Raw genomic sequence first — 11,676 nt, 5'->3', positions numbered from 1 at the left:
ATTGAGGATTTATTATTTATTAAATTGAGCAAGTGATTCCACTACTCATCTAAAAAATCAGGAAGCGCTGCATGATCTGACTCATTCATTGATTATTGGCTATTTGTTGATCTAGCAGTGGTGCGAGTAGTGGCATTAGCAGCAACCCCACACCCACGTCCTGCGCCAAAACTGCCTCCGCGTCTAATAGAGACACGGCTACCTCTTCCTTGCACACGATCTGTTGCCTCCACCACTTTGGATAACCAATAAGTTCGAAGCATCCATCTTGTTCATGTCCAGTTCTACCACAATGAAAGCACGCACCGATGTTTTTATCACCCATTCTAGACGATGATGCAACACGTCCCTTTCCACCATTTTTTTTAGCTGCAAAACCCACAACTTCATTACGTCCAACTTGTGCTTTGGAAATATTAAGATGATGTTCTCAAGTCACAATCTTTGTGAAGGCTGTATTTACAGATGGAAGGGGACCCATCATGATAATGGTGGATACGACATTGCCATTATCACTAGCATCCAGGCTAATTCGAAATTGATGTAATTTTCAGCTTCTTTTTTCTTCACAAATTATTTTGCATCCCCACACGTACAAGTCGGGACTGTGGAAAAACTTTCTACTTCATTCCAGAGTTGCTTAAGACGACCATAATATGTAACAATATTTTGTCCTTGTTGCTTATAATTAACAAGTTGGGTTTTAAGTTCATGTAGGCGAGGACCGTTTCCTACAGAGAAGTGTTCCTTCAATTCATCCCACAGAATTTTTGTTAGAATTCAAACCCTCAAATAATTAAGGTGGCTGTTATAACTACAAATAGGTGTATGCATATATTAAAATAAGCGGTAGGCATTTAGGTTGGCAGTAGCATGTTGAACATTGTATGAAGACATTGACTAGCATCCAGAAAATATGTTGAACATTGTATGAAGACATTGACTAGCATCCAGAAAATATGGTCGGCGCAGAGAGAAGTCAAAAACACAAAATCATGCACAAAGAAAATCATGCACCTTAATACTGGAGTCTATTGACCAAAGCAAACAAAGAAAGCTGGCCACCAAATATCAAGAATCAAGCCTTAAAACAGGGAAGGTTATTAATATGTATAAGGATAAAAAATATGAGGTATGCAGTGATGTAAGGATGAAAACTTGAAGCCTATAAAAGGCTGTTATTGTGCATGTAATAGACATACACCAGATAGAAAAAAGCGGAGGAAAAGAAAGAGCCGAAGCTCTCTCTGCATGTATTAAAAAACTGTAGCTATTATATATATAAAGCTTGTTTGTGTTTTGTATTACCATCAACTGTTCATATTATTCACAGCACACGTACACACATATACACCTGGTCGTGAGGTAGAAAAATCAAAGTAAGCCCATTTACGTTTTTCCAACAAGTGGTATCAGAGCCAGCGTTCCGTTCAAGAAAATGGCGAATATGGTGCAACCCAACATTCCGAAGTTGACGGCGACAAATTATGGGAATTGGAGTATCCAAATGAAGGTGTTACTCGGTTCCTATGTGGGATATTGTCGAAAGTGGGTTTAACGAGCCCGCAGATGCAACGGCTGAAGCAGCACTTCCAAATGCCGAGAAGACGGCGTTAAAGGAGTCCCGTAAAAAGGACACAAAGGCGTTGTACACAATTTTTCAAGGTGTTGATGAATCTACCTTTGAAAAAATTTCAGAAGCAAAAATAGCAAAAGATGCGTGGGAGATTTTGCAGAAATCATTCCAAGGCGTGGAAAAAGTAAAAAAGGTGCGGCTCCAAGTTCTTCGTGGCGAGTTCGAAAATATTAAAATGAAGGCCTCAAAAAATATTGGTGAATATGTTACTCGTTTAAAAACAGTGACAAATGAGATGAAGAGAAATGGAGAAAGTCTCGATGATGTTCGGGTCATGGAAAAATTACTCCGTTCGTTGATGAGAAAATTTGATTACGTGGTTACTTCTATCGAGGAGTCAAAAGATTTGTCCACAATTTCCATTGATGAGCTAGTTGGTTCACTTCAAGCGCATGAGCAGCGGATGAACCAGTATGATGATACAAGCCATTTAGAAAAGGCGTTGCAAAGTAAGGTGTCCATTGGTGAAAGTTCAAGCAGTAGCAGTTCTGGTCGTGGAAGAGGTGGCTTTAGAGGTGGCTACCGTGGTGGAAGAGGACGTGGAAGACAGTCCTTCAATAGAAGCCAGAACACTGAAGGTTATCGTCCATCTGGCCGTGGTCAGAATTTTAGAGGACGAGGACGAGGAGGATTTCAACGAGGTGATAAGTCTCAATTTTAGTGCTATAATTGTAATAAATTTGGCCATTTCAGTTATGAATATAGATCACCGAAAGTGGAAGAAAGAAGTCATTTTGCAGCAGTAAAAGAAGACAAAGATATTGGCACTGCTATGTTCCTCACTTATAAAGGCGACGAGGAGAGCAAGAAAAATGTTTGGTATCTTGACTCTGGTGCAAGCAACCACATGACGGGCCATAAAGATTTATTTACGGAGATAGACGAGACCATCAGCGGAGAAGTTACGTTTGGTGATTCATCGAAGATTTCAGTCAAAGGTAAAGGTACAATTACGATTGTATTGAAGAATGGTGAGAAAAAGTTTATTAATGATGTTTACCATATACCTGCTTTGAAAAGTAACATCATCAGTCTTGGCCAACTTGTGGAGAAAGGACATTATATACAGATGCAGGATAATTCTCTCGTCATCAGGAATCGGGATCAAGAATTAATTACAGATGTGGAGATGTCAAAGAATCGTTTGTTTACACTTGATATACAGACGAAGATGCAGAGGTGTTTGAAGACGGTCATTAAAAATGACTCATAGTTATGGCATTTAAGATATGGTCATCTTGGTTTTTCTGGTTTAAAATTATTGTCAAAGACAAAGATGGTGGACGACTTGCCAGAAATCAATGAACCAGAAAATTTGTGTGAAGCATGTGTTAAGGGGAAGCAACACAGACAAAGTTTTCCCATTGGAAAATCATGGAGAGCCAGAAGGCCATTGGAGATTGTCCATACAGATATTGCTGGTCCATTTGATATTCCATCACTTGGAGGTAATAGGTATTACCTAACATTTATTGATGATTTTAGCAGAAAAAGTTGGGTGTATATCCTCAAAGAAAAAGCGGAGGCTCTTGATAAATTCAAGGAGTTCAAAGCTTTGGCAGAAAAACAAAGTGGTCATTATTTGAAGGTACTCCGATCAGACAGAGGAGGCGAGTATACTTCAAATTTATTTAAAAGCTTCTGCAGAGCACATGGAATCAATCATCAGTTGACAGCGGCATATACTCCTCAACAAAATGGCGTTGCAGAAAGAAAGAATCGCACTATTCTTGACATGGCAAGGAGCATGGTCAAAGCAAAGCATATGCCGAGAACTTTCTGGGCTGAAGCCGTTCTATGTGCAGTTTATTTGTTGAATCGTTGTCCAACTAAAAGTGTCAGAAACAAAACTCCAAATGAAGCATGGAGTGGTAGCAAACCATCTGTTGGACATCTCAGAATTTTTGGGTGCATTGCATATGCACATGTTCCAGATCAGAAAAGGAAGAAGCTGGATGATAAAGGCAAGAAGTGCATCTTTACCAGATATGACAAAAGAAGCAAGGCGTACAGACTCTACAATCCCCTCACGAAGAAATTAATCATTTCTCGAGATGTTGAGTTCGATGAATCAGACTACTGGAAATAGAGTGACGAAGAAAGAAAAGTTGCAGGTCTGTTCTTTAATGATGATGATGATGACGGTAATGATTCCAACATTGAGGATGATGAAGACGATGATCCAACTCCTCCCCAAAGTCCAAATCAATAAACTCCTGCATCGACACCATCGACTGGAGGAAGCAGCAGTTCAGGGGGAGCGCCAAGGAAAATGCGGAGTTTGGATAATATATATGAAGCAACAAGTCCGGTACAAACTACCTTTGATTATTCATTGTTTTGCTTAATGGCTGAGTGTGATCCAGTTACATTTGAGGAAGCTTCTGAAGAAAGCAAATGGAATAAAGCCATGGATGAAGAAATTGGTGCAATCAAGAAGAATGACACTTGGGAGCTCACAGATCTTCCAGAAGGACACAAAGCAATTGGTGTCAAGTGGGTCTACAAGACAAAGACAAATCAGGATGGTGAAGTGGAAAAATACAAGGCGAGGCTAGTGGCTAAAGGCTACAAGTAGAGATATGGAATTGACTATGACGAGGTATTTGCTCCAGTTGCAAGAGTTGATACCATAAGACTGCTTACAGCAATTGCAGCTCAGAATCAGTGGAAGATTTATCAGATGGATGTCAAGTCTGCATTTCTGAATGGCTATCTTGAAGAAGAAGTCTATATCGAGCAACCACCAGGATATGTTCAGAAAGGCCAGAATAACAAAGTCTACAAATTGAAGAAAGCCTTGTATGGTTTAAAGCAAGCTCCGAGAGCATGGAACACAAGGGTTGATGAATATTTCCAGAAAAATGGTTTTGTGAAGAGTCCCTATGAGCATGCACTTTACACGAAAACAAATTCAGGGGGAGATATTATGATCGTGTGCTTATACGTGGATGACATGATTTTTACTGGAAATAACCCTGGTATGTTTGATGATTTTAAGAAAGTTATGACTAACGAATTTGAGATGACAGATATTGGTCAAATGTCGTACTTTCTTGGAGTCGAGGTAAAGCAAAGCAAAGACGGGATTTTTATGTCACAGAAAAAATATGCAGAACAGATTTTAAAGAAATTCAGAATGGAAGAATGCAAGCCAGTGAGCACACCAGCTGAAGCAAGTATAAAGCTCAGAATTGATTCAACAAGGGAGTCGGTAAATCCGACATTGTTCAAAAGTTTGGTTGGAAGTCTGAGGTACCTAACTTTCACTCGTCCAGATATTATGTACGCAGTTGGACTGGTTAGTAGGTACATGGAGAAGCCGAAGCAAGATCATTTCATGGCAGCTAAAAGAATTTTGAGGTACATAAAAGGTACACTTGATCATGGTCTGTTTTACATGCATTCTCAAAATTCAAAATTAGTTGGCTACTCAGACAGTGATTATGGCGGTGACTTGGATGACGGGGAAAGCACTTCGGGATATGTTTTTCATATCGGTTCAGCAATATTTTCATGGTCATCAAAAAAGCAACAGACAGTGGCTCTGTCAACATGTGAGGCGGAGTATATGGCAGCAGCAGCATGCGTATGTCAAGCTATGTGGCTAGGCTACATATTGGGTGAGTTAAATCTTGCCAAGGATGATCCGGTTACTATTTATGTGGATAATAAATCTGCTATTTCTCTCACGAAAAATCCAGTTTCCCACAGTCGAAGCAAGCACATCAACATAAAATATCATTTTATTCGAGAACAGGTGAACGACAAAATGGTGGAATTGGTGCATTGCAGGACTGAAGAAAATTTGGCAGATATTTTTACAAAGCCGTTGAAGCCAGGCATGTTTGGAAAAATGAAAGTGAAGCTCGGAATGCAGAGTCGGGTTTGAGGGGGAGTGTTAGAATTCAAACCCTCAAATAATTAAGGTGGCTGTTATAACTACAAATAGGTGTATGCATATATTAAAATAAGCGGTAGGCATTTAGGTTGGCAGTAGCATGTTGAACATTGTATGAAGACATTGACTAGCATCCAGAAAATATGGTAGGCGCAGAGAGAAGTCAAAAACACAAAACCATGCACAAAGAAAATCATGCACCTTAATACTGGAGTCTATTGACCAAAGCAAATAAAGAAAGCTGGCCACCAAATATCAAGAATCAAGCCTTAAAACAGGGAAGGTTATTAATATGTATAAGGATAAAAAATATGAGGTATGCAGTGATGTAAGGATGAAAACTTGAAGCCTATAAAAGGCTGTTATTGTGCATGTAATAGACATACACCAGATAGAAAAAAGCGGAGGAAAAGAAAGAGCCGAAGCTCTCTCTGCATGTATTAAAAAGCTGTAGCTATTATATATATAAAGCTTGTTTGTGTTTTGTATTACCATCACCTGTTCATATTATTCACAGCACACGTACACACATATACACCTGGTCGTGAGGTAGAAAAATCAAAGTAAGCCCATTTACGTTTTTCCAACAATTTTTACTGTATCAAAAAAAGAAAAAGAAGTTCGAAGGACTTGATCGATTGTGTTAAAAACACATGCTGCTAGCATAGAATTCACAATTACCCATTGGATGTGATCAGTAGATTTTGCATCTGGTTCAGTAATGGTTCCATCTGAGAATCCAATATTGTTTTTAGCTCGAAAATTATTTCAAATAGCTCTTGACCATTCATCATAGTTTACACCTTTGAGGATGATAGGACAGATTAACATGCCGGGATTGTCAGAGGGGTGAAGGTAATATGGGGAGGAAACATCACATCCTATCTTTGTCTCGATACAGTTTTTTTCTGTCTCATTGCCATCAACCATGATATAGTGTTTGATGTTATCATGTTTGAAACTTGAAAGAAGAACGAATAAAAGATAATGGTTGTTGAAAAAGAAAGCAACCAATTCAAAATTGTGGAAGGCTCCCAAGAAGTTTTCATATATACCAGCTCATCAAAAATATTAAGATATTAGAGCAAGCCCCAACCGGATTTATATTCTAACACTCACCGTCGCTCGAGAGCCCATTTTCGGGTCAAAGAGTGGATCACGGGCGTCCAGTTTCGGGGTGGCCTAAAATTGAATCTTAGTCCTCCCGTCAACCTGGCCCTGATACCGTGTTGAGTAACCAGCTCATCTAAAATCTTAAGGTGTTAGATGAAGGTTCGACCAGATCTATATTTTAACAATAACTCAACCGCGGAGATTTAATGATAATCAACTAATTTTGACAGGATATAGTTTATTGTGCTGATACGTAATATATATATATATATATTGATGTGCCTAGAATATTATTATATTTAGACTATTATATTTAAGAGATCACTTCTTTATTTTAATTTGCCAACCCCTTTAAGTGAGGTTATGCCTTTCTATTTATAGGGGCCCAAAATGGGCTATTCATTACAAAGTGGGCTTCTTGGGCCGAATACAAGATATTATAATCTAATTTATTATGGGCTCCTCTCCTCTAGTCCAAGGTCCAACATTTGTCCCCCTCCCGATTTCTGAGCAATATCTTTAGATTTGCTCCTGGTTGTCTTTTGAATTCCTGCAAAATTAATTAGTAGGTGACAATAGATGGAAGAAAAAATTGGTGATAAGGGTAAAAATAAGTGGATAAACAAATAAATTTAATTTTGGGAACGAATTTTTATCTTTATTATATGTGTATTTTTCACTATTCTTGGGAGTATATATATATATATATTTATTTATTTTTGTATGTAACTGCTCTTTTTTGTTTTGTTTTTGTTGACATTGATTGGGAGTGTCTCTTCGGCTACCCGTGTTTCTTAACAAAAACAGCAACGGCTCCCGGAATTTCACTGCATGCGAGTTGAGTTCTTTTTCTCTGTAAGTTTCCTTTCCTCATCCTTTCTTCCTTGTTATATTTCTTTGTGTCTTGCATTTGTCTTATAGTGGTAGACTATTATTGTACTGTTCTTGAATCTATGGATAGTCGAGTTCATCATCGTTGCCTGCTGCGACTAGCCGCAATCCTAGTAAGAGGCCCTTAGATGAAGGGGATCAAGAGTCTTCTCTCAACCTTAATCATTTAGAGATTCCCGACTTAGAGCAGTGTGGTTCCTTTGATTTTCTTGATCATGATGAGTTCTTGAAGGGTATACCTGTAGGACCGTTGCCCTCACCCCTTTTGAGTCCCAGAACTCTAGAGAGTAGGAATCGAATAGTAGAGGAAAGTTTTGTGATTGGGTATGAGTGAGTTTAGAGGAAATCCAGTTTGAATTATTTAAGCCATTATATCACCAAGAATCCGTCGGTGGACAAGTTGAAGCAGTATGTGCATCTGTCAAATGGGTATCGGTATCAGGTACCGACGACTGATGAGAGAGTCTTGATGATGCCAGAATATGGGATGCATGGGATACCGATGATTATGTTTCATTTCGGCCTTCAGTTGCCTATGCATCCCTTTTTCTTGGCGATGTTCGAGGTGATTGATTGTGGGGTAAGTCAGTTAACACCGAACTCTATAGCGCAGTTGAGTGGGTTTGTAGCCCTGTATTGTGATAAGGGTCTGATACCGTCTTTTAAGCTTTTCTTCTCGATATATGCGGTCCGTTATCATGACGGTCAAGTCTACTTCGATTGTCCTTACAAGAGAGTTAAAATTGTTAGCGTTCGATCTTCAAATTCTGGGTATCATTCGAGGTGGTTATATTTTGGGGGGCCTGATTTAGAATTGGTGAAGCCTTGTGGTAAAGTGAGTCAATTGACGATCGACTATCTGAATAATTTAAAGAAATGCAACGATAGTCAATTGAATGGATTTCAGGGGTTGGTATCGGTGTATACCCATTTGCAATTAGCAGACTTGAGTTTTTTAGAGATGCATGATTGTAAGGGGTTTGACCTCCCCTTTTCTTCTTTTCTTCTCCCTCTCTCTTCTCTCTCTCCCCTTTTTTTTATTTAACAAGTATTCTGACTCTCTCTCTCTCTCTCCCTTTTTTGTTTTCAGTGCCTGGTGATTCTTTACAGAAGATTTTGAATAGCGGGATAAGGAAAGAAATGGATAAAGCCATGATGTTGTTGCTTGAACGTGCCTCGAGGAAGGGTATCGAGGGATCGCAGGCCGGATCTTCGAGAGGTGGGCCATCTACAGTTGGGCATTCTGTTTTAATTGAGCTTCTAGACGAGCATGGTAACAAAGTGGTGGATGATGTCGAGAAGGTTGTTCTGGATCCTGAGGTTGCCGACGTGAACCCTCACAAGAGGAACCGTCGTAGATAGAAGAGGAAAATATTGGGGGAGATGATGTCACTGAGAATACCACGGCGGGTGGTGGAGTCAACATGACTATAACGTTTATTGGGAGTCGAGCATCTCGATATTTGAATACGCCTCTATGTGTGATAAATGTATTTGTTCCCAATCATTAGAGTTCATTTTTATCTGATTGTACCCTGAAAAGGCGTCCATAAAGGAAAGAAGTTCATTTCCTGCCATTGCATCGATTAGTTGGTCGATGTTTGGGAGAGGGTAAAAATCTTTGGGGCAAGCTCTGTTGACATCCGAGTAATCGACGCACATGCGCCATTTTCCATTATTTTTCTTAACCAAAATGACGTTCGAGACCCATGTGGGGAATTGAACGGGCTCAATGAATTTGGCCTCGAGTAGTCGGTCAATCTCTTGATCGATAACCGCCTTCTTTTCGTCGGAGAATATTTGACGTTTTTGTCGTACTGGTGCGATGTTTTTATTGATGTGAAGTGAGTGTCGTGCGACTATCTCGGAAATTCCCGGCATATCTTTCGAATCCCAGGCGAAGATGTCAGTGAATTCTCTGATCAGGCTAATGATCTCTTGCTTCAAACTTTCGGGGAGCTTCTTTCCCACTCTGGTTATCTTTGTTGGATCTCCGACGACTACCTCGACCTCTTCAGTTTCTTCTGTGGGGAAGCAAGAATTCTGGACTGTGGTGTCAATTGAGTTTCGGGGGTCAATATCGAGCACTTGATTAATTTCTAGATCGCTTTCCCCGTTTTTTCGTGGGGAAACTGTTGTTAAGTAGCATTGCCCCGCAGTCGCTTGATCTCCAATCATTCCTCCAATGCCAAAGTCGGTGGGGAATTTCATCTTCAAATGAGAGATTGAAGTTATTACTCTTAAGGCTGTGATTGTAGTACGGCCTAAGATGGCATTAAAGCTGGAAGAGGCACTGATCACATAAAATTTTACGACCTTCCAGATCTGGCAAGGCGGTGAGCCGAAGAGTACTGGCATATCAATGGTTCCAACTACATGAACTTCATTTCCTGTAAAACTGTACAACGGAGTTCGAGAATTTTCAAGTCATCGATCGCCGATATCCATTCGCGAGAACGCGTGATGGTAGAGAACATCAACCGAACTTCCATTGTCGACCAGCATTTTTTTCACGGTGTTGTTCCCCACTCGGGTTGTGATGACAAGAGCATCCTGATGACCTTTGATGAGTCCCGGGAGATAATCATCGTCGGAAAAGGAAATGACGGTTGTCGGGTTCGCGCGTGGGCATTTAACTGTCGATGGATTGACGTTAAAAACTTCCCGGGCGTATATTTTTCTGGAGTTGTGAGAGAGTCCTCCGGAAGCTACCCCCCCCCCTCCGAATATGACGTCAATGACTCGATCATCTTCTTCCCGATGATGACGTCTGGGATTATCCTCTTGATGTACGTAATGTACTAGTTGTCCTCGGCGGATTTTTCCCTCTATGAGGTTGCTGAGTTGGAAGCATTGTTCTGTTGTGTGGCCGGTATCTTCATGATAGTCGCAATATCTGGAACTGGGGGGCCTACCGACCTTCATGGGCCTCGGAGGTCTGTAACCTGGTTCTGTCTTTAGAACCGCTAGGATTGTTGTCTTTTCTGTGTTCAATTTAGTAAACTCTTTTTCTGGCCGAGCACGGGGTTGTCAGTCCCTTTCTCTCCTGTCCCTCGGAGGGTGGTCCTCTATACGCGATGGCGGTGATCGCCGACGCTCATGGCGTCTCTCACGCGCGGGAGATCGCGGGCTATAGCTTCGACGGCGTTCGTACCTTGAGGAGCGACGGGGCGACTGGATGCAACTAACTGCTTCTTGTAGCATCATACGATGTTCGATAATCTGGAACGCCGCTTGTAGGGTTTTTGGCCTTTTTTCAAAAATTTCTTCTAGGAGTAGCCCATGTCTTGATTTATCGATACCTGCCGTTAAGAAATTGATAGCCATTTGCTCAATTAAATCTGGTATCTCAGCGATCTCTTCCCTGAATCGGGTTAAAAAGCTACAGAGGCTTTCGCTAGAGCGTTGATGCATTGTCATTAAAGAGGTTGTGACCTTGATGCCTTTGTAGTTACTCGAGAAACGAGCTTGGAACTTACTCTTTAATGTTGTCCATGAGTCGATTGATCGAGGGGGGAGATTACTATACCACCGCAGGGCTGTGCCTTGAAGGCATGTGGAGAAAAACTGACAGCGAGCGATTTTCGAATGCCCAAAAAATGCCATTCGACCGTCGAAAGTGTTGAGAAACGCTAACGGGTCGGACGATCCATCGAAATGGTCGAGGGCAGGAGTCTTCAGTGTCCTATCGATGCGTGCTTTTTTGAGGACCAATGACAGGGGACTCTCGGAGACGGTTTCAAATCCCGACTGATTTCTCATTATGGTGCGCATCTGGACAATTTCTTCCTGCATCTTGGCGAACTCCTCATGTGGGATGGAATCTGTGGATTCGGTTCGCTGAGAAGCATCGGCAGACGATACTGTGCGCTTTCGACGCTCGTGGGGCTGTGAATATGTTGATTCAGCCGACAGTTCATATTCGTATTCGGGGTCATCCTCCTCATCATAGAGCTCTTCCTCATATTCTCGATTCTCGATTGACGTTAGCTGGAGTTCTCGGCGGAGGCGATGAATTTCACGCTTCCTTTCGAGCTTGGCTTGGAGCATTCGAGTCTCACGCTCTAACAGTTCCAGTTCTTCATCTCATGATGGTGGTTCCTCAGGTTCATCTTTGTCTAGAGCTTTCAATCTT

General features: G+C 41.0%; 1 protein-coding gene across 1 annotated transcript; it reads left to right on the top strand.

Moving 5' to 3' along the window:
* Positions 1-1,529: 1,529 nt before the first annotated feature.
* On the top strand, positions 1,530-2,849 carry LOC141680030 (uncharacterized). Its single transcript, XM_074486363.1, has 2 exons — positions 1,530-2,284; positions 2,330-2,849. The coding sequence occupies exons 1-2, from the start codon at positions 1,530-1,532 to the stop codon at positions 2,847-2,849; spliced, it is 1,275 nt and encodes a 424-aa protein (XP_074342464.1).
* Positions 2,850-11,676: the final 8,827 nt, after the last annotated feature.

Source organism: Apium graveolens, chromosome 8, assembly GCF_009905375.1.
Source record: "Apium graveolens cultivar Ventura chromosome 8, ASM990537v1, whole genome shotgun sequence".
NCBI classification, from domain to species: Eukaryota; Viridiplantae; Streptophyta; class Magnoliopsida; order Apiales; family Apiaceae; genus Apium; species Apium graveolens.
This window is presented reverse-complemented; position numbering and strand designations above follow the sequence as displayed.

What these genes read in the sequence shown, in the direction of transcription:
- LOC141680030 (XM_074486363.1), top strand. Translation starts at nt 1,530, where the DNA reads ATGTGGGATATTGTCGAAAGTGGGTTTAACGAGCCCGCAGATGCAACG. An exon ending in GGATTTCAACGAGGTGATAA is followed by an intron (nt 2,285 to 2,329) that starts GTCTCAATTTTA and finishes TGGCCATTTCAG; the next exon opens with TTATGAATATAGATCACCGA.